We start from the raw sequence: 23,290 nt of genomic DNA on the forward strand, positions 1-23,290 counted from the left end.
GAAGAAAGAAAACATGATGGCACGGTCCTCAAGTTAAACTGAAAAACGATTTCCTACTTTGTTCGTACTGAAAGCTATTTACATTTCTAGATCTGGGATAAAAGTTGTGCTAAGTGCTGTCTATAGAGCTTAGCTACTTGACGTGTGTGTGTGTTGGGGGTGTGTGCAAGCACGTGCGCATGTGCATGTTAGCATTCCATCATCAAACTAGAAATGTGCTGATAACACTTAATAAAACAGGAAAGCCACAGGTACTTACCAGCACTGCATTCCTGGGCTACTAGGTTGAGCACTTCAACAGCTGCTGGACACTGTTGTATGAATTCTTCACAGAATAAGCTGTCTTCTAAAAGCTGGGCCATGACCAGGCATGCTCTTAATGTTAAAAGATTTATAATATTTCAAAGTCATCAATATTCATTCTCTAAAGAGTTAACTATGAAAAGCATTTCAATGAACTTTGTCCCCTAATTTACAAAAAGGTTCAAACTCCCCTTTCCTCTTGCTTTTTTTCTGAACTGGATTGATCTGGAAACATAAGTAACTTCTCTTCCCACTTGAGGGCATTCCCTAGTTCTTCTCCTTATCAGTTTGGAAAGTGATGGACCAGATGTATATTAACATAGCACGAGCCATTTAAACAAGGTAAAGTCGCAGAGAGATTCACTGGAATAGAACAAAGTGCTTTTCCCAAAGCAAAGCAGTGGAGCCTTGTGTATACTGAAACAGATCACCTTTTGACTGCTTACTTATTTTCTTAGGGGAACAGCTAAAATGTTTTAAATTTCAGAAGTTGCACAATGCAACAAAACTTGCAGAAATTGGGGAATGTAACAAAAATGTAGTAAACATAGCACAAGAGAGCTGTCTCTGTTCTCAGTTTGACATGAACTTCACACTGCGGACCCACTAAGCCAGGAGTGGAGGGGCCCAGCAAGGCCCCCCCCTTCTGTGGCCTGCACCACCTCAGCACATTAGGGGATCTCTGGAGGGTGCTCACCTTGTTCTTATTTCAGCCAGGAGCCGAACGACTGCCATCACAGGAGCTGACCCATCTCCTGTTGCAGGAAGTGAGGTATGAATAGAGAGACTTCCCTCCTGAGGAAGCAACATGGACTGGACTGCCTGTACTACCTTCTCAGTAATGGACAGTTTATGAAGAGGCAGTGCCTGATGGTGGTGGGGGGGCATGGCAAAAAGTTAAATTCAAGTAGTTAGTTTATAAGAAATGAGGGTGTTATTATCTGGAGTTAATTCTCAAAATTTCAGTTAAAAAAATAAAATCACCATACATAAAATTGCAAACTAGACCAAAGCAATTAAACATACAATACCCTGTGGAATATTCCTAACCAAAGAAATGAGTTTTGTCATCTAGGTGAAAATCTTCACACAAATGTTACTATTAAATAATTATGCCCTATATATATATATATATATATATATATATATATATATATATATATATATATATAAATATACATCCCAAGTAACACTTAAGATAAACAAGTATTTGTGCCCCTGTACTGTGTGCACGTTCATTTTTCATGACAGTACGGTTACCATTTGTAGTGACATTTAATAATGCATTTAAAAATCACCTTACCTCTGACCTTGGAACACAAAGTCTAGACAATGGAATAGTCAATGTGTCTGATGCTTGCGAAGTCTTTCTACAGTCTATGGGTGGGAATCTGACTGTAGCTATACCTTCCTGTTCATTGATAGAAGCCACTACTCCGATGCTTCCTGATATTCCTCTACCTAAAACCTAGAGACAAAGATGGATTAGCACCACTGACCAGCTCCGACGGTTTATGCAACTCTCTCATGGGAGAGGTGCGGAGAAGTAAATTCACAGCTGTTGTTAGTGGTACTACCGGAATAGTTCATCACAGGGCAGATACCAAGCACTGAATGGGAGTTAAAATAATATGTCAAGGTGATCACAATAGGACAGAATCTCAAACTTCCAACATTAAAATATTAGTGACACCATGGGACACAAGTATAATTAACATTATACAGTACTGTACTAGTATTTGAATAACGTGTAGCACAGTGTGGATTAGAATTCATGAGTTTCTCAGATTCCTTATTTAGCTTGAAGGAACTAGGATTTCTGTCCAACTGGGTGGATGATACCACCTTTACAGATGATCAGTTAATCAATGAATGCAGTAGCTTGGGGAGAGCAGGGACTTGGGAAATGCTGGCTGGTTACCTGAACCTCAGACCCTATCTTGATGGTCTCTTTGAAGCCTCCGAGGGCACACAGTGCGGCGACGGCCTGGCGGGCGATTCTCTGAAGTTTGGCGAGTTTCCTGCCGCTACTGCTGCCATTTTCCAGAATGCTTTCTGCATATTTCCCCAACTGTGGAATGTACATCAGCGCACGAGACAGAACCTAAATGTAAGAAGCAGCCGTGTAGTAGGAATTAAAGCTTTGGTCATTATCGATATTAAGAGTGATGGAAGTGTCCATAACAGTGGCTGGCTCCCATGTACTGAAGGAACTCTGGCTAGGGGAGGGATGAAATAACTATCAACTGACCATTGACATCTTACCACATTTGCCTCATGTGATTTGACAAGGCTGGAAACACACAACCTCAGAATGTGGGAGAATCAAACACTGTTAACAAAACCCCTAAAGTAGAACAAAAACTTATCTGAAGGAAAACCATCACAGCTTACTGCCTACAACTCAACACCCAATTTCCTTAAGGAATCACTTGAAAAATGACTGTGGGCAAACGGGAATTGATTACAGCTCCCTAGTTTTCAGGAAACTAGACTACCACCTATAATGATGAATTACTGATAGAGCATTCAGGGAGTATGTATCACAGAGGCCTCCCTAGGACTTACTACAAATCCTCACTAAGGACTTACTACAAATCCAATAAACCAAGGCTGCGTGATTCCCTAATGTCGGTACCAGCTGAACATAAGCAAGAAGGAGAAACAAGGAGTGCCATTCTTTCCCTGAGAATATGGTCCCGTCTTCTGGAAAATCAGAAATGACAGTGACAGGAGACACAGGTTAACAGGTGAAACGACTAAATCAAAGCAAATTTGAGGGGGGAAAACCACTAACAAGCCTATCTGGCCAATTTGGGAACTCTCTCTTTACTAGAATATGACCCTCGCTAGGCAGGATTCAAATGCTAAAACAGAACACAAACTTCCTCCTCGCTTCTTCAGCGAAGCAGTGACACTGTGCTAACCTTTTCTGCCGTTGTGGTCCATATTTGAGCAGCATTTGACTCGGGTGCCATTAGCAAGCTATGAAGCAAGGCGATCACTTCTGCGGCCATGCTGTTCGCCACATGCCCACTGATGAAGGGTCGGACGGGGTCAGTCCTGCGAGCGTCAAGAGGGAAAGTGTCAATGCCCAGCGATGGTTAAGAATGCAGAGAAGTGGCTTTTAGGGTTATCAACAGATGGAAAATTTTTCTAATGATACAAGAAAAAGTGGATTTCATTGACTGAGAAAAAGAGAAGCTAAATTAAATCACTTCTCTCATATTCTTTCTGTTAACTAAAGAATCCTCTGAAACAACAGACCTCAAACTTGAACTGCATAAACCATCAGGATTGAGGGAAGACACTATGCTGCACCTATTCCTGGCCTGCAAACAGAGAAGAGCTCACAAACTTCCTGGAGGCAACACTCATTCCTCCTGTCTACTCCTAGAAAGGAGTTCATGTGTACAGCTGGGCTGGTTTGGAAGAAGTAAAGGCAGCAAGACGTGAGTTTACTAATACTCCAAAAAACTGTAGCTGGTGATCCTGGTAGTGACCTTCCTCAGAAAAAAACAGCCCTCTGGCTACAGATGCCCACTCAGCCAGGAGCGCCACCCTATTTGCCCACCACAACCTCAGATGGGTATTTTGAGCCCTCAGTCCTCATTTTCAGCAGGTCAAGGGGATGATATACAATTAAAGCCCTAAGAACAAGTCCATCACAAAGTAGATCTGAGAAAAGTGTGGACAGGGAAAGACTACCTGGCGAGCTCAGAGTTCCTCTCTCGGCAAATGGAGGTCTGGGCGGTTTTCTTTTTGTCGCCTGTGGACAGTCCACTCACAGTCTCTGGGTTGACAGACTCTACAGGTGGCCCGACGCTGACAATGAGGCCTGACTGGGCCCACTTGGTTGCCTTCCGAAGAGCGGCTGCAGCCTCTTCTGTGATCACCTCACAGCAGCCGCCCTGGAGGGAGGTTTGAGACTGTCACCTTCCTGCGCTTCCTTAATTCTTAAAGCCTGCTTCCCCATTACCAAAGCAATCCAGGCTCGTTTCTCAAAAACTCACATGTTAAAATACTATATGTAGAAAGTTAACTTCCCATAAACATCCCATGGCTCTACCCAGTCATATAATTGTTAGTCCTCTGGATTTGTCTCCATACAAATTCTGGCATACATAATCATGGATCAGTTTTTCTATTTAATTTTTATCAGTTATCAAACTCTGATGTGTTTTGATATTGGCATATACAGATCACCCTGGCTCTTTTTATGGTTGTATGGTACTTCATGGTATGTGTATAATTTAAATTTTTAAATTTAAAAATTTAAGGTATAATTGACATGTAATAATTTCTTTAATCAATTTCCTATTTATGGGTATACAGATTCTATTTTGTTTTTTACAAATAAAACCATGAAAAGTATGGTTGTCTCTGGACACTTGAGAATGCCAGTTTACCCTCACCTTGACAATAATGGGTATTATCCGTTTTCTTTGTCTGACAGGTGAAAAATGATATATTACTATTTTTATTCCCTTATTTATTGTGTAATTTGTAAACATGGGCATATTTTTATATTTTTTATGGGCTATGTGTCTTTTTTTTTTTTTTTTTAAGATTTTATTTATTTACTCGACAGAGAAAGAGAGAGCGAGAGAGGGAACACAAGCGGGGGAGTGGGAGAGGGAGAGACAGTCTCCCTGCAGAACAGGGAGCCTGATGCGGGGCTCAATCCCAGGACCCTGGGATCATGACCTGAGCCGAAGGCAGATGCTTAACAACTGAGCCACACAGGGGCCCCTTTATCTATTATTCTTTCAATCTTCACATCTTATCACTTTTAAAGTACTTTTTTTTTTTAAGAGAGCGCACGTGCGTGGGGTGGGGAGGGGCAGAGAGAGGAGAGACAGAATCTTAAGCATGTTCCGTGTCCAGCGCGGAGCCCAACTCAGGGCTTGATCTCACAACCCTGAAACAGGACCTGAGCCAAAATCAAGAGTGCAATGCTAAACCGACTGAGCCACTCAGGTGCCCCTCACTTTTAAAGTATTATTAGGCTGCAAAACTTTAAGAGAGCTAAGGGAAAACTTCTAGGTCAAAACCAAGAATTCTTTTTCATTTTTTTTTTTTTTAACGTTAACGACAAATTGATTCTGACCAGTTCTCTTGAAAATGGTTTCAGTTAAACTACTGACTTCAATTTCTCACCCTGCCTCCTCTGGGAACCTTTTTTTTCCTTCTTAAATGTCTCTGCAAACCTAAAGTATGGTAAATGTCCCTCAATCATGGGTCTTGTCAGATCAGGTGTCTCCATGTTAGGGTTACCTTGGTCATGTCTCGATCCATTTTCACGACTTTCTCCATGTTGGCACCAGTACCAAGTCTGAAGGGCCGTCCTTCTGAGCTACTAAAAGGGAAAGCAGAGAGAGGTGACGATCTTACAGGCAAGGTCAAGGTGGGGCGGCAGGCTGTGAGGCAACCTAGTACTGGCCAGGCCAGCGTTATATGCTACGACAGGATTTTAAAATCCACAGTAGACGCAATTTTTCAAAAAGGAAATGATTTATTATTGTTTAATTATAGCACTTCTAGGGATTAAAACACCAGCTGTTTTTACAGTTGTAATGATAATTAAAACCTACATGAAAATGACGTACAAACTAAAAAGCTGAACAAAATCGAGAATCTGAGCCTATAATGCAGGGAAGGCCTGGCACCTGGGAGGCACTCAGTAAGTGATCTAAATCCCAAAGTGAAGGGACTTTATCAACAGCATGGGTTGGATGCCTTGGTGTGAATGACTGGATCTAATAATTCAGCTTCCTCTTCCTCTTAAACCTGGCTCTCCAAAAACTCCTTCAGCAAGTTTGTACTGTGAAGTTTCGCAATGCCCAAGAATCCTTCTTGGCGACTTCTGCATCTAGCACTGACCCGCCTGACCCCGCTTAGTTTATGCTAGTGGCCCATTAGTGCTTTCAGTTGCCATGATGGCAGACAAGAGACCAGTTAGGAGGATGACACCATCATCACATCATTTATTTGAAGGAAGAAGTCATCCCCTGAGACATACACACATGTCCTAAATTCCCTCATGTTCTGTGGCAGGACTTCCCGTTGTCCTCGCTCCCACTAACAGGGCCCCGTGCGTTTGTAATCTTTGGACGGTAAGTATTTTTTTTACTTCCTTATTGAGCAATCATACCATTCATACTTCAATGAATTATAGCGTTAAAGAAGTTTCTCTCATCTCTCCACCTCACAGTCAATGGTATCCCTTAAATTTACCAATGGCTGAAGGATGCCAATGACTAAAACCAGACTGCATTATTCCTTCTCGAAGCCCAAATCACACTGTAGACTCTCCATTGAGCACAAACAATACATTCTCAACAGGGCTTTTGCTCTCTGTTGGGTCTGAAGAAACAGTACCGAGTTGTGGATAAGAGCTTGGGCTCTGTGGTCAGAGGCCTGCGTCTGTGGTTCAGCTCTGCCTCAGTTTCTCCACTGTAACAACAGGGATGACAGTGATTACCTCTTAGGGTTGTCAAGAGGGCTGGGACAGTTGATGTATGTAAGGGGCTTACTGAGCACAGTGCCTGGGACACGGTCAGTGCCTGATGGCATGTGGCTATTACAATCATCAGTCACCTTAGTAGCGGCTGGAGAACCTCATGAGATGACTGGTCTTCCCGCTTGTGGATAAAGATAGACAGCTTGCCATCCACTGCTTCACTCTCTTCTCCAGGATCTTTATCTCCTTTTAAGGAATTCTTGGGACTGGTTTTTGTCAATGTAGTGTCAGGTTCAGAAGCAGTTGGAGAAAGAACTGTCTGACATCCTTTAAAAGCGAACAGAACGACGGCAGTGTTATCTGTGCATCCCCTGCACAGGGAGGACTCTAGTTTTGGAGTCTCTCTTCCTCCCGCTCCCATCTCCCTCTCTTCCGTTGCAGGAGGTGTGGCAGCAGCAGCTAACCAACAATGGAAAGCTCAGGCTGGCCGCCCCCAGCAAGTGGGCACCTCAGTGCCATTCTCCAACCAGCTGCTCACCTGGGACTACATAATCTGCCAGCTTTGCTAAGAGCAACGAGGCAATCTTGGATGCTGGGTCGCTGGGATCCTCCTGCTCACTGTTTAGGGAGGGAACGGAGTAGCTCCATGGCGGGAGCTCCACGTTTCCACAGTCTTCTACGCTCATCAGTGGGAGTGCCGCCCGGCACAGCTGAAGAATGATAAGGACTAGCTTTGGAGACGGGCGTTGGTCAAGCAGCAGAGAGAGGAGTTTGGACACACAAGCTGGCTGGCTCAGGATGGCTTTACCTATGTGACTCCTAAAAAAGAAGGAAGAAAAGGTACACAAGGCTGGGCATATTGGTCTATAGAAATTCAGAAGCAAGAGCTCCCTAAATGAAGATGAACTGATTCGTGAGGAAGACACGGATTTGGCACTATGTTTTTATGAAGGAGAACTAAGGTTTTTGGTAAATATCTAATGAAAGCTCTCAACTGACCAGTCAATAGAACCTTTTTTTTTTTTTTTTAAGATTTTTGTTTACATATTTCAGAGAGAGAGAACACAAGCAGGGGGAGAGGAGAGGGAGAAGCAGACTCCCTGCTGAGCAGGGAGCCCGATGCGGGGCCCAATCCCAGGACGCTGGGATCATGACCCGAGCCGACGGCAGACGCTTAAACGCACTGAGCCACCCAGGCGCCCCCAGTCAATAGTACTTAAAAAGAAAGATCTTTGAGTATTATCTGATCCCTGATGAAATTTACTGAACTGCGATGCTATAGTTCAGCATGGTTCACAGAGCACTACAACTTCACGACCCAAACTAGGAAGACTTTCCCTTCAGTCTTTTATTCTTTTTTAAGCTTCAAGACCAAAGGGCTCACACAGCATTGTACAGGCCCTGTGGCATCTTGCTGAGAAGAAAAAGTCCAGTAGAAGCCAAAGAACAAGTAGCCTTATGTGGACAAGCGGGTGTGGGCCTCACGGCTCACACGGGATGGTATCAAACCTCCACAGATTGTCTTCTTTTTTAAGACACCAGCATGAGAACGAGCCAACTACAGGTCCTGACTGATTATCTTGCTGTAATGAGGGTAAGGATTTTGGGTTACTCGATGCAACTGCATGGACTTGAAAGGCTAGCAGCTGTTACCAGCAAACTATTAAAGCACATGGTATCGTTTTATAATGTAGAGATTCACCTAAATGATCCTCGCATTTTGGAACTCCTATTTTTCCAATGATTTTATTCTCCACTGTTCTTTAAGCAGAAACATGTAATTTAGGTGTTTCAAAAGACAATCACCACCCAAGGGAACCCCAATCACTCAAGAGGAAAGCCACTTTTTCTCACAGCTCTGGCTGGGCATTCCATACCTTGAGAGATCATTGAGAAGACTGAGGACGTCCTGGAGGGCGTCATTCCCAGCAGCCTGGTTACCACAGCACTCAGTTGCTCGGGCAAGATGGTTGGTGAGAAGGCTGGACACCTGACGGGCCAGACCTGAGTGCACCGCCTCTGTGGAGCCGCCTTCAGAGTTAAAAAAAGAAAAGAGAGAGAAAAAGCGAGGTGAGAACCCAAGGAAGCCATGGTAAGCCTGCAGGTGTGGCGAGTCCTCTCTCAGCCTCCCTACATTAAGCCCTCCTCTTGCCCGATTTTTCTTTAACCTGCTCAGTATTCCATTAGCTACCCAATTAGTGTCTCCTCATTAGAGAACATCTGCACATAAAAAAGGTTAACGATTCAATGTTGGGGAAAGACATTATTCTTTTTTTTTTTCTTTTTTAAATTTTTTATTGTTATGTTAATCACCATATATTACATCATTAGTTTTTTTGGTGCAGTGTTCCATGATTCATTGTTTGTTCATAACACCCAGTGCTCCATGCAGAATGTGCCCTCCTCAATATCCATCACCAGGCTAACCCATCCCCCTACCCCCTCCCCTCTAGAACCCTCAGTTTGTTTTTCAGAGTCCATCGGAAAGACATTATTCTTAACAAAAACTGAATATAATTCACACCAAACAAGGAATATACTTCAATTAACAGGGAAGAATTACCCCCCCTTTTTTTTTTTACTGTGATGAAAACATCTTGATTTTTAATTCATACCTTCTCTCTCTTTAAACACAATTAAAGACCTTTTGGGAACTTTCATTTTCACTGTAGCTCCAGAAGTTCCCCCCTCCCAAGCAGCTCTTATAAAAAGCCACACAAATTAGTTGTCATTTCCTGAACTTCCCATGCTCTCTTGGATCCCTGTGCCTACACACACTGTTTTTTCTGCATGGAAATGTTCTTTAACCTGTAAGAATAACTCACATGTCACCTTCTTGGGAAGCTTTGCCTGATCTCTAGCACAGCTGGTCTGTAGGAACCTCTGTGCTGGCGCAGCACTTCACAGGCACCTTAATTACGGCACTAACCACACAATTATTTGCTCATTGGTCTATCTCCCCCACGGCACCATATTTCTTAAGAGGAAGAGCAATGCCTTGTTCATCTTATGCCTGACTCTCAAGACAATAAAACACACAGTGAATGAATGAACAGATAAGTAACCAAGCTATATAAACAGGCCTGGGATATCATGGAGACATCATCCTTCAACTTTACTTTTTCAACTGGGATGGTAAAAATATAGTTAGGAAGTAGCACCTGAATGCAACTAAGTGCTACTTAGCTATTTCATAGCAATATTTATTTGGAGACTGATAGCATTGACAAAAAGAACATGAAAGATATCGTCTCGATTTCCCGGCTTACTGTACTCTTTTTCAGGGTGGTTATCATTCCCCACCCCCATCCCCAGCTTTATTGAGGGATGACTGACAAATACAAGTTATATACAATTTAGATTATAGAATGTGATTTTTTTAAAAGGTGTACAACGTGATTATATATAGATATGTATATACATTGTGCAATGATTGCCACAATCTAGTTAATACATCCATCACCTCGTTAGTTACCTTTCTGTGTGTGTGTGTGTATGGTTTGAGAACATTTAAGATTCACTTTCTTAGCAACTTTCAAGAATGTGATAAAGTATTAACTATAATCACCATGCTGTTCATTAGACCCCAGAACTTATTCATCTTATAACTGGAAGTTTGACCCTTTGACCAGCATCTCCCTACTTCCTCCTCCTCCTAAAATTCCTGGCAATCACCGTTCTAATCTTGGTTTCCAGGAGTTTGGCTTTTTTAGATTCCACATACAAGGGAAATCACTCAGTATTTGTCTTTCTGTGTCTGGCTTATTTCACTTAGCACCAGGTGCTCTGGGCTAGGATATTATTTAACGTCATAGTGTAGCCATAAATTTTCCGAGAAGGATGCTGATGAAGAGGCTCTCATGAAATCATTAATTAAACCCATCTGATTACGTAATTTAATACAGCCTTTCTTTCCCCCAGCCAGCACAAATTAAGTAAACATGTCAACAGAAGAAATCAATGAATTCTAGAATGGAATCCTGCCCCTTACCTTCTTCTTTTTCCCATTCAACACAGCGGTTGGCCAGCACCTGGAAAGCTGCCCAGGCCATGGTGGCCACCTTCTGCTTCTTGGTTTGTTTCTCACTGGAACTGGACTCCGTCTGACTGCTCAAGCTACACAGTCGATCCATGAGCTGAACGAGGCCACTGCGCACCAGGCACTTCTCTTCACTCCTGGGCCAGGTGGAAAGGGTTACACAGAATAAACGTCACTGTCCAGCCCTTGGGTTGAAGATCCAGGTTATCAAAGGGGCATAAAACAAGTCAGCACAGTTCTTTGTCTATTACTTAGGATACTACCATGCATAACTGAACACAGAAATATTTCTCTACAATGAGGATTTCCTTCATAAATAAGGAACTTCAAGTTTTGGTTTGTTCATATAGAATAGCTAAGTAAAAATTGATAGAATCAACTCAACGTTCCCATCCATAATACAAAAAACTTATGTATTTTATTGTAAGGGGATTCATAAGGTCACTGAGAAAATAAATGCATTTGTAAAAAATTTTTGCCAAATATGTTAAAAAAATTTCCTAGAGATCTTTTACTTTCTTTCAAACCTCTCCATTTTGACAATGTAATATAATCCCTACTGGCCACTTCTGATCATGTAGGAATTCAACAATATGTAATTTCCATAGTAACTTTAGGTGTCTTGTCAGGAGGTAAGCTCATTTAATCATAGTGATAGTGTCACTGGATAATCAAAGTAAAAAAAACCCCAATTTTTAAAAATTAAAAAAAATTTTTTTAAAGATTTTATTTCTTTGACAGAGAAGGAGCGAGCACGAGCTCAGCAGGAAGCCTGACGCAGGACTCAGTCCCAGGACCCCAGGATCATGACCTGAGCCGAAAGCAGACGCTTTACCGACTGAACCACCCAGGCGCCCCCACCCAATTTTTTAATTTAAAAATATTTTTTTTTAAGCAACTGCACTGCAGTGTAACTTACCCACAATAAAAAGCATTGCCTTCCTTACCTGGTATAAGGTATGGTACACAAAAGTCCAATGCTATTTGCACACGCGATAGGGTAACGAGCACACAGAGACACAACAGAGGTCATGGTCTCGCCGAAGGCTTCCTGGACCTGCTCCACCATCCCACCACAGGTTAGTTCTTCAATTCTGTGAAACAGAACCAAAGTGCAGGCTTCTTTTTCTTTTTATTGTTATGTTAATCACCATATATTACGTCATTAGTTTTTGATGTAGTGTTCCACGATTCATTGTGCATAACACCCAGTGCTCCATGCAGAATGTGCCCTCCTCAATACCCATCACCAGGCTAACCCATCCCCCTACCCCCCTCCCCTCTAGAACCCTCAGTTTGTTTCTCAGAGTCCATCGTCTCTCATGGTTCGTCTCCCCCTCTGACTTACTCCCCTTCATTCTTCCCCTCCTGCTATCTTCTTCTTTTTCTTTCAAAGTGCAGGCTTCTTGAACCATGGCAAGAAGAGTGACAGTGAACATAAGAGCAGGAGTGTTCTGAGAAATCCAAGAGTGTCTAGGTGAATCGAGAACTGAAGGGATCCTGGAGATCACCAGTGTTTCCCAGACTGCAGGACCATAGAAGACTTACTGGACAGCATGTCTTAAGATGCCTCAGAGATAATGCCCATGTTCTAGAAAAGTCTGGGGGAATCCGAGGCTAAGTCAAATCAAGCAGGGTTCCCTACCAGGATTACTCGGAGCCTTACAAGGTTAAAGTCCACAACATCTCTAAGAGCAAGAGAATGGTACTCCACATCACCAAACACATTTAATAAGGAAACCGTCTGAAACACATCTACAATATCCTATGCAGCACTGAGTACTGTAAATGCAATTGTACTAATGAGAAAATCAAGGCCCAAATAGATTAACTAAGTGTCCTTTTCAAGTCCACACTGTGATTATTAGCAGAGTATGAGAAACCAATTGATATAAGACTTTCCCAGTGTAAACACACAATCTGGGGTAGATTCTATGGCAATTAATATTAGTTGAAAACTGGAACTCTCCAGATTTATCTACAAAGATATGCTACAGAATACTGTTTATAATAGCAAAAATAAGTAAATAAAATCTAAGGTTGAAAAATCAGGACTGAATCTGAATAAAGGTTCAGGAATATGATGCAGTGCTATACAACCACTAAAAACATTATAGGAGGTATCTATGGTTAGAATAAAGACAGAACAGATACACTAGAATGTTAACAGGTTTTATCCTAAGGTGTTAGATTTACAGGTGATTTTTACTTTATACTTTGGGATTTTCTGCATTTTTTTTTTTTTTTTTAATGTTTGACATGACATTACGGAGGGAAAAAAGAAAAATGCTGCCAGGGTTGTGGAGAAATTATTCTGGAAGTGAGCTGTGGTGGCCAGTGCTACTCACTGTACCTCCTAGGCACCCCTCTGGTTGGGTGAGCATGTGACCAGCCTGCCCAATGATTCAGAGCTCTGACAAAGGGACTAACAGCTTTCAGGATGGCAGTCCCCTCCTCTAACCCAGGCTCTCCGGGATTACCACTGGCTGAGGCGCACCTGTGCTGGACATGAGCAAGAACTGAAATCTTGTTTTGTACACCAGAGATTTTGGAGGGTTTTGTTTCTAAACAGTAACCTGGTCTCTCCTGATTGACACAGAAATTTCTCAGGATATTCACATTAGCTCTTTTCCCCAGCCTCTCTGCTTGCCGGCCAGAATTTCTCAAAGAGCTGTCAGGAGACACAAGTAGCCCCAGGCAGTTCTAGTCTAGGACCTGTAGACAAATGCCTTTTCTATTTCTACTTGAAGATCTCTGAAGCCCAGTAGGGAATAGCATAGAAAAACTCCTCACAAATAAGTGATAAAACCTTCTTCAAAGTTTGTATCTACAATTAGGTTTTTAGAAATTGATCCAGTAAAAATAAGCACAAAAGTACACAAAAATATAAGCATAAGGATGTTGACTACATCACTGCTATTAATGCAAAAATAAAACAGAAAAAATGGAGAGAAAGAGTAAATGAACCATGTGTCCACCAGGAGGGGAGGAGTTAAATAAGACATAGCCATCCTTACCTGGAGGTCCAGGAAGTTCTTCAAAACTATAAAGCAGAACTACATGCATTGACATGAAAAGACAGATATATCCAAGATATGCTGAACAAAACAACTCCAGTGTTATAGTATAGTATAATCTGAATTAAGAAAAAAAAATCATACACATAGACACTTCTGTGTACAAAGAGAATTAAATAGCCATTTATGTGTGTGTAGCTGATACAGGCAGCTCTTAGTGAACAAGGTGGAATTCAGGAGAGGAAGGGGAGTAAAGAGACTTTTACTTTCTGCTACATACGCTGACATTGTTACAAAATTGTGGAGCTCTTAAAAAATAAAAATAAAATATTTTAGGGGAAAACACTAGTAAATACCACCATCTATGATCTGGCTTCAAGAGTCATCTTTGGAATGAACGCCTCTCACCCACTCTGGCCAGGACGGTATGAACTAGAAGCAACTGACCTGGGTCCTCCCTGAAGGACCATCGTCACTGGACCCACAAGGTGTGTCACGCCCCCGACACGCACAGCGGCCGTCAGCAATTCCCGCATGTGCACCAGGGCCTGCTTGCGAGTATTCCCCCGCCGCCATCTCGTCTGTGCAGCCAAAAGAAAGCTGCTGCTGGACACCTGAAAGGCATGACAAGGAAGTCCACCTGACTCTTGGGGGCTGTCACAGGCGCCCCCCCCCCCCAACCTCGTGCTGTTAGGTGCTATTCCTCTGTAATCGGCAAAACACGACCTACGGCTTGGTCAGGGTTGGTGCCGATGAAGGCAAACAGTTGCCCCAGCAGGACACTGTAGGTGGGCTTGTCCCTGCTGTCCTCGATGGCCAATGACTGCAGGAGTGTAAAGGAGCTGCTGCGGTGACTGGTCACGTGGCGCCGCCTACAGGAAAACAAAACGGTGCTAGATCACAAAACAAACTCACTCAGGGAGCATGCTCTGATGAATGTATTCAGCTGCATGTGGGAATCCAATCTTGGCCATTAGCCATTTACCTCTGATTTGCTCTAGTAAATTCCAAATCTTCATTACCAATCATTTCCAGGTCAGAAGGAGCCGACATGCTGCGAAGAAAAACAGGCTGCCGCACAGCGTGAGATATCACCTTTGTTTCTGAAGCTGACTTACAAGCTGGAACAGAAAGGAATCAAAAGGTTGGCATACTTGCTGTCTGATTTGTACGGACAGCAACAACAGCTATGCTACCAGTCTAAGAGTATCTTCGCTTTCTAGGAGAGTTCATCCACCAAACCAGCTAGCACAGCACACTGACAATTTTTAGGCCCATTTTTAAAAACCTGGGTATTAGGGTTAAAAATTATTTTAGTGTGAAAAACTATAATCTTTTTATTAAATTTGGTTTAAAAAAAAGGCCGCAAGATTCAATTTCATAAACTCTCAACCTTCACCTTCATTTAAGCATTCTAAAAAGCCAGAGAGGACAGAAAAGTCATTTCTGGAATCAAAAATTTCTTAATTCAAGTAAATCCAAATCCATTTTTTTTCTCCCAGAGACAGCCTTTTTCTGCCCCCCCTCCTTTAATCCTAGATTTATTTAGCTGACTTATTGACATTTGGTGGCACCTTGGTTTTGATCGAGTTGGTGTGAGTAAATATCACGCTTGAGCTAGAATCTGACTGGCCCTTCCTACACTATCCAGGGAAATGGTTGTATCATAAAAGAACACATTATGGAAGATGACAAAACTGCATAATAAAGATCATCTAAGGAAAAAAAAAGTAGAGAAGAGGTTATTTTGAATTTGTCTTAAAAATGGTTAGGCAGCTTTGGTCTAAAAACATAATTTTTGAAGATGTTATTGCTCAGCAAACTATTGGTTCATGATCTCTGATGGCAAGAGCCTCTTGGAAAGCATCATCAGTCTTACTGAGTGGTTAAGTCTTCATACAGGACCTTTAACTAACCAAGGCCTTGTGACCAGGGACACGGTCAGCAGACCATCTTGGTATGTGATCATACTGTATGCTCGGCACGCTTCCTCTGATATTCTCAGCAAATGGTCTCCTTTCATTAGGGTCAGAAACCTGAATCACCCTAAACTTCTCTCCCATGTGAGGAGTGCCCTGGGCACTCAAGCTGGGATGAAAACAAGTTCGCTTGCTTGGCAGTGTCTGTTAGGCTATGGGGTGCGGTAACACGGAGTCTCATGTTTACTCATCCTGCTGTCTCAAGGGAAGAATTAACAATTGTCATTATGGGCTATGCCAGGTGTTGGGGATCTAGTTTAAGAAAGAAGACTCATTTATTTCCCTGAGAAATGTCCTTTCAGGCTAACAATTAAAATGTGACCAGGAAAATAGTGAAAATTCATGTTAGGAGGTTCCACATAATTACTAAAGGTGCAATGCAAACTCACCTTTAAGAGGAAAATATGATGCATTACAAGACTCACAATGTTGACTATCTCATTATACACATTACTATGAAAATGACAAGCCATAAACAAAGTAAGGGGCACTAGATTATAAAAATAGACATCACTGGGCTCCCAAGCAAAACTGAATGAGGCAGGTGAGGAGGCACCCCTGATGCTCAGCTGACTCACAAACCACCACATGAATTCAATGAAAAGTCTCTCTTGGCTGGAAAAAGTAAAAGGCAAACTAAAAAAATGTTGGCACTTCTTTCTCCTTCCTAGGAGAACACAAGAGTGATTTTTCTTTCAGTAGCTGACGTGTATTTTATGACCAGAGTAGTGTGGAGGGCCTGCTTGGGGCTGGCTTTGTACCCGGTGTCTCTGCGGGGGTCCCTGAGATGCTTCTCGTGAGGCCAGGCTGGGCCGAAATGGTGACATGCAACAGCAGCTCAGCTCGGTTCATTAAACTCTTCACCAACGTCTTCGTTTTCGCCAGTGGGTGCGAGGGTTTCTGTATGAGAGAATTCACTTCTTGCAGAAACTTCTCCCTATAAAGAAAGACTGATGTGCATTTAGTCGTTCTCAGGTTCACCAAAACCAACATTTTTTAATTACAAAGGATACGACAAGATAGAGGGAAACTAAAGCAAAAGAAACCTGATAAAATGATAAACATCACTTCCCTTCCCCTAGCCAAGAGAGCAGGGTTATAAATGGACCACTTTTAGTTCCTTTTGTCCAGTTTCAGATGCCTATCTGCTAACTTTTGAAGGCCAAAATCAAAATTTCCAAGTTTACAAATGAGTTCCAACTCAAATATTTAGTGAATGCATACGATTTTTAATATCTATTAAGAAACTAGATCTTCACATTTTGTCTTAAGCATCAAGGCAGCAAATTAGCTTTACACAGTTATTAACATCACTAACCTCAGTGATAGGACCATGTTTTCAAGATCATTTCCATCAAAGGAGACTTCTCTCATTGAACACAAAAGTTCTAGTTCTTTCATTTTGTTCTAAAGAAGGAAAAATCAAGAAAAGATGGTAGGCAGGATCTGCAAAAAGTGAGTTTACCGTTCATGTTAAAAGGAACAGAGAATTTATGGGGGAAAAAAAAACCACCACCTCTGGTCCATATTTCTATGCCAGAGCACATTTGTAAGTTATTCTTTGATATTTTAATGATTACAAATGGCATCAACTACTTTCTGGGGACTTCTTCGGTGCTTATAACTGCCCTTCATTTCCTAAAGCTTGCAAGCAAAATTTGATAATGATGGTAAAACTATCAGTTAAAAACAACTTAATAATTTATATTTGTATTATTGATATGCTGATCTAACTTTAACCTTCGTAAAGAATGAGTACATTTTGGCGTGTGCAACATTTTAACAGGTAAACCATTATTTGGTCTCTCCACACATACCCCCCCCCCCACACACACACGATATGTGCCTTTGCACTGTAAATACCAACGCCCCAATGATAAATCACATAACTTGCTCACCTCATTGAAATGGTAATCATAGAAGAAAGGCATATTGTTCTCTAGCTTCCCTTGCATGGCATCATCAACCTCGCTTTGCCATTTCTGCTCCAATTCTGCAACACTCTGATAGATACATTATAAAACAAAACAATATGAGAAGAGATGTAAAATAAAAACAAGTGCACTCTGTAAATTTGGAAATTTTAAAACTTCAGGTCACTTTTTTTTTTTTTTAAAGATTTTATTTATTTGACAGAGAGAGACACAGCGAGAGAGGGAACACAAGCAGGGGGAGTGGGAGAGGGAGAAGCAGGCTCCCCACTGAGCAGGGAGCCCGATGAGGGGCTCGATCCCAGGACCCTGGGATCATGACAGGAGCCGAAGGCAGACGCTTAACAACTGAACCACCCAGGCACCCCTTCAGGTCACTTTTTAAACTTCATTAAATTTCTAGGAAAGAAATTATTTCCGACAATTGAGAGCGTAATCTAAACACGTTAGCCTTCACTTACCTGCAGCTGTCTCTCCATGGCGTTGAGTTTCTTGAAGGTCTCTCCCATAATTTTACACAGTAAGTCATATTCCTCAGCATGTTCTTCTTGATACTGGAAATTTATTAGGGACTGCAGCGCATCAACCAAGTTCAAGTGCTTAATAACACATGATACCACCATTTCCTCCATCACGTCTGGCTGAATCACTTCTCTGTGATTACAACAGAAACTAGTCAGGTAGATGCCACGCTCTCAAATTACCAATCCTGTATTCAATAGGTTGAGGAGTGTAGGCTTTGATTTAAATACATTAAATATTCACCACACCTTCTTTATTACAGTAAAGAGGCACGAACATGATGGCTTTCATATCAAGTTGGCAATAACTTAATACGTTTAACTGACAAAACTGACATCAGCTGATAAAGTGAAAATCAAACTTAAAGAGACTCCATTTTTTTAAATTATATATTTTGAACTAGAGTCATATTAAAGCTGGAAGAGGTCTAAGACTAACGAAAGATCTTGGCACCATTTATGTGCCAAATAATTTTACGTAGTACCATGGCTTGTGGTATCTCATACGTATGGATGCTGGGTTGAAAACAAAATGCGTTTCTGTATTTCTTCATTTTAAATTTCAACTATCCTTAAATTTTTTCTCTCTGAAATGGCCAATCATGCTTCAGAAGACAGCGCAGAGGCCAGCAAACAGACTTTAAGCAAGAAGACCACAAAGACATTTGTAAGTGCCTGACCTCACACTCCAGATGAAAGACCCCTCACCATCTCTCTCTGGACTAAGGAAACCAAAGTTGAGGACTTCGAGTAGAGAGTCAAACCATCTGAGAAAAACCTAGAATTTGTCAAACTTTAGCATGCTTCAGAATCCTATGGAAAACTTGTCAAAACCTGGGCCCCATTCTCAGAGGTTCGGATCCAGCAGGTGTGAGATGGGGCCCAAGAGCTAACAAGGGTTCAGGTGTTGCTATTGTTGCTGACTGGGGGCCCACACCCTGACACCTGATGGCCTGGAATACCACCTGGGGGGACTCCGCAGAGTACGTGGTTAGTGTTCATTAAGTAAATGTAAAATTAAAGGTTCATTTGCTAGACCAGGAGAAGAAATTTACCCCCTTCCATTGTTTAAGCCTTTTTTTTTTTCCCAATGGGAAAAATAGCACACTACTTAGCAACATACTTTATACTTGGTCTGAATTGAGGTCTAGCACGCCCAGAAATTTCCCTGAGCTTTATCATGATTCCTGGAGGCAGCCTGATCCGGGGCAGGTCAAAGTAGTTTCCAACGGGAGGCACGAGGACGTCAGAGGGGTAGGTGAATTCTCTGTCTTCCTCGATGGTCAGTGGCAGTGGAGATGGGCTTGGAGTAAGGGCAGGAGAGATCACGCCATTGGCCTCCACCTGCCACTGGCACCTGAATAGACAGAAAAGAGGCTCCTTCATTTCCTCTTCCAACTGGAAAGCCACGGAAAGCTTGCAGATACATCAAATATATGAAGGATCACATCACGTGTTAAATATTCATCAAACATTCTCCAGAGGCCAAAGGAATATGAGCGTTAAATGAAACCACATCTTTGGGAATCTAACCTCCTCCCCAACATTTTATTATGAAAAATTTTAAATCTACAGAAAAGTTGAAACCATCCATTGGGTAATGCCCATATACCCACCGCCTAGATTCTAGAATAAACATTTTGATAGGTTTGCTTTATCACTCATCTACTCCTCCTTTTGGGGATTCTTTAATTTAATTATACAATATGTGGGTTGGAGAAAAGCTTATGCATTCAAGGCTGTAATTTCAAATTTAGTAAAGTAAGAGCCAGAAGGCACTTTGGTGTAATTTTCACCTTCTTTCTTAATGACAATGACACCTATGGGATTGTCAGGCAGTCTGCACAATGCGCTGGGAAATGTACTAAAAGTAGTTTTCCACACGAAGTCCTTTTTCCTCTGGGAGCAAAACTAGTCCTATCTAAGCCTTTTACCTTTGTAAAAGTTTGGACCGCAATAGCTCCTGACAGGCTTCTTCTTCTTTGGTGATTTCTGGTCCATTGTACAGGATTCTCAACATGGAACAAGCTAACACAGACAGACCTAAAGCCAGGTCTACCAGAAAGGGCAAGCCTCCCGACACATCCTCCGACGACTCCTACAACGCAGAGAGGGGCAAATCACACTGGTCAGTGTACGCAGCCGAGCACCTGCACCGCGCTGCACTGTCCCTGACCACAGGGGCTCACAGAGCAGCATCACGTGTCACTGCTATGGGACACAGGGACAGTCCCCAACACCATGAGAAGAAAGATGGTGGCATGGGGCAATGACCACAGAGTGAAGTCTCAACACAATTCTGGAGAGAGAAGAGCTGATAAGACTCCGTATTAGAGACAGCACAAATCTCATGCAAGATTCTCTGGATGGATTCCTCTCTGCTGTGCCTATCCGGGTATAAATCACGGTTTTATTTTGTCACCTCCATCCTGTGCTCGAACCAAGATATTGTCAATCCCTTATACTGAATTCATTCAACAAATATCTGAGCATATCATTCTCGGTGCTTGAGATAAACAGCAGAGAAAAAAGATTCCTGCCCTCACGGAGCTTTCATTCTAGCAGACACTTTCACTCTAGAGTGTGTTAGTTTGGTTAAACTCAAGCAATCTCCAAGTCCAAAATAGGTTTTACAAATCAGGCAACTGAAGGGATTAGAAGAACTCCTAATACTCGCCTTTTTTTTTTTTTTTTTAAAACCCCAGGTGGGAAAAGAATTTACCTAGAATCCTGGGGGAAAGTAACTATTTGGTAACGTTAAAAGGAGTAGATTAAACCCATATACCGTGTAACACATGTAATTAAGCAGAGACAGACCTAGACTAGCAAGATGAGCCTTTGAGAACAGAATGAAAATCTGATCCCATTACTCTAAAAACCCAGAATCCCAGTGCTTACTTCTATTAGGTGTTCGAGCCTCCTTTGCCCTATGGAAAGATGCTGGAGGCAGATCACCTCTCCAGGCTTTGAAGACGGAGCCCCTAGCAATGGATTCTTTCTGTGCTGTTGAATGGACTTTAGGTCACAGCTAGTTTTATTCCACAAAACTACTACTCTTGATAGTCTACGAATGCCAAATGGAAGAGATGGATGAAACCGCAGCTCATATTCTGCCCTGTTTCCAGGGCAAATATGATGTATGTAACCAAGGCACATAGGAGAAAGTACATTATGCCCACAGCAGTGGTTAGATTCAAGTACCTGAGCGCGAACTGTGCAAGCAAAGCCCCACATAGCTTTATCGGGAGTGTTGTGTTCACGGCCACTTCTCATTTCAAAGGAGAAGGTGACTGTATCTCCTTCCACCTTAAAATTTAAGGGGGGGAAAATACACTTTAAAAACAAGACACATGACTTTCAAGAGAGCAATGAATTTCAGAGATTTACTTTCAAAAGGACCACAGCAATATTTCACTCCTTTTCTCAATCGCTTGCTTGACTCAAATTCCATCCCCTCTCATCTGGACACCAAACTTTCAGGTGTCTCTCCTGACCAGGTAGGTCTGGGGCGAGGCATCTGTGAAATGGGCCACAACTGCCCAATAGCAGGATCATAGTAAAGATTAAATCTTGAGCATAATTTCAATAAATTCCTCAGACTTCTATTCTTTCTGCCCTCCCCCTGTCCACTTCACCACCTCACTTGTCCTGGTAGGGCAGGCAAACGGCCCATATCTTGAAGAACACAGAGTGCTGGAAGACCTTGCTCTGTATTGCAGAACCAACACCACGAGGAAGAAACATAACGTAGGAAATGAAAGAACAATTGAAAGTGTCACGCTGATGGGGATTTGGATACATCCAGACTCTATGCCTAGACGTAACTTGCTGTCTGTGGCTGAATTAAAGAGGATATGTAATGCATTTGAGATCAAGGCTCCAAGACAGACTCTGGAGAGGTTTTCAGGTTTCAGTGGGCATTTCAATTCATACTCATATTCTAGGTAGATATGTTGTAGTTCTAGGGCCCCGATTACAAAGCACGACTGGTATCTCATCAATTTGAGGATGGATCATTAGTATTGCCCCAGAGGCCCAAATTCGTTTTGGAAAACACTGACTCCACATTTTTAAACTGCAATGGCCCTGTGGTTCTAGGATACCCATCACAGGCGAGGGCAGAGAAGAAGCAAGCTGGAAGAACTAGCAGGCCTTTTAAGGGACAGGGAAGGAAATGCTGTGAGCACTCAGTCCCTGGAGAATGGATCCCAGTTCTGGAGCAGACAGGGGTCTGAGGCCCTACAAGTTAAAGGATGGTCACTCTGAACGATGTAGTGAGTTTCCAGGCCTGGCAAGACAGCCCCCAGCTCAACAAAAGCACCCACGGACAATTTTTTTTTTCTGGAATTGGAGTTAATACTCAGGCCCAGGGAATGGGAGTTCATTTTTCCTTTCTAGGAAGTGGATCTGACTGGATACCATACCTTCACCAAGTCTTTGGGCCAGCCAGTTCCTAAGACACTACGGCTGCCATATCCCAGTGTGTTGCCTCCATACTCAGCAACCTTCCTACTGTTTGTGTTAGGCCCCGCATATATCACCAACTTCAAAACAGAAAATATACTGTTAGACTGTAAAAGAAAAACAAAAACAACATCTACAAATAAAAAGGCTGCAAAAAAATGTTTGTTTAAAAACATATTTATAACCAGGCACTGGTGTCGTTATTATAGAACTAACATTCCCTGATTTTTAAGGTACAACTGATACTAGTTTGGGTACAACAACTCTTGCCACAATTTAATTGCCTAGGGAACCTCACGTTAACATAGTTCTACCCAGCTAGTATACATATGTTTCAAGTAGTTATTTTAATGCCAAGTAATGACATTTAACTCATTAATAACAGGTACAGTTTGTCCCCTTAAGTCCTCCCCCAAATTAATAAAGTGAGCAAATACAGATGGAAAGATGGTTATATCTAACACAACAAAATAAAGGCAAAAACAAAAGAACACATACATACACAAAAACCAAAAAGTCAATGAATGAGGATTTTTAAAAATGCAACAAATGGAAAATAAGCCATATATCTTT

At 42.1% G+C, this 23,290-nt stretch overlaps 1 protein-coding gene across 9 annotated transcripts in view; it reads right to left on the reverse strand.

Annotated features, from left to right (window-relative positions):
• HECTD4 (HECT domain E3 ubiquitin protein ligase 4) overlaps positions 1 to 23,290 on the reverse strand; it is a 181,931-nt gene that overhangs the window by 56,470 nt on the left and 102,171 nt on the right. For 3 of the 9 annotated variants that reach the window (XM_027576961.1, XM_027576960.1, XM_027576959.1), the window contains exons 22-45: positions 22,678 to 22,824; positions 21,455 to 21,559; positions 20,188 to 20,351; positions 19,377 to 19,610; positions 18,194 to 18,386; positions 17,700 to 17,804; positions 17,120 to 17,208; positions 16,563 to 16,738; positions 14,808 to 14,943; positions 14,553 to 14,694; positions 14,270 to 14,436; positions 11,753 to 11,899; positions 10,758 to 10,942; positions 8,644 to 8,797; positions 7,305 to 7,585; positions 6,904 to 7,093; positions 6,685 to 6,759; positions 5,581 to 5,662; positions 4,012 to 4,214; positions 3,231 to 3,366; positions 2,225 to 2,407; positions 1,607 to 1,771; positions 1,001 to 1,170; positions 260 to 375 (exon numbers count right to left, since the gene is read on the reverse strand). In XM_027576961.1, the coding sequence (XP_027432762.1) occupies positions 260 to 375; positions 1,001 to 1,170; positions 1,607 to 1,771; positions 2,225 to 2,407; positions 3,231 to 3,366; positions 4,012 to 4,214; positions 5,581 to 5,662; positions 6,685 to 6,759; positions 6,904 to 7,093; positions 7,305 to 7,585; positions 8,644 to 8,797; positions 10,758 to 10,942; positions 11,753 to 11,899; positions 14,270 to 14,436; positions 14,553 to 14,694; positions 14,808 to 14,943; positions 16,563 to 16,738; positions 17,120 to 17,208; positions 17,700 to 17,804; positions 18,194 to 18,386; positions 19,377 to 19,610; positions 20,188 to 20,351; positions 21,455 to 21,559; positions 22,678 to 22,824 (3,745 nt within the window). The remainder of the gene's footprint in view (positions 1 to 259; positions 376 to 1,000; positions 1,171 to 1,606; positions 1,772 to 2,224; positions 2,408 to 3,230; positions 3,367 to 4,011; positions 4,215 to 5,580; positions 5,663 to 6,684; positions 6,760 to 6,903; positions 7,094 to 7,304; positions 7,586 to 8,643; positions 8,798 to 10,757; positions 10,943 to 11,752; positions 11,900 to 14,269; positions 14,437 to 14,552; positions 14,695 to 14,807; positions 14,944 to 16,562; positions 16,739 to 17,119; positions 17,209 to 17,699; positions 17,805 to 18,193; positions 18,387 to 19,376; positions 19,611 to 20,187; positions 20,352 to 21,454; positions 21,560 to 22,677; positions 22,825 to 23,290) is intronic. The other 6 variants (XM_027576965.1, XM_027576967.1, XM_027576962.1 and 3 more) reach the window with 5 other exon arrangements.

Source organism: Zalophus californianus, chromosome 14, assembly GCF_009762305.2.
Source record: "Zalophus californianus isolate mZalCal1 chromosome 14, mZalCal1.pri.v2, whole genome shotgun sequence".
Classification (NCBI taxonomy): domain Eukaryota; kingdom Metazoa; phylum Chordata; class Mammalia; order Carnivora; family Otariidae; genus Zalophus; species Zalophus californianus.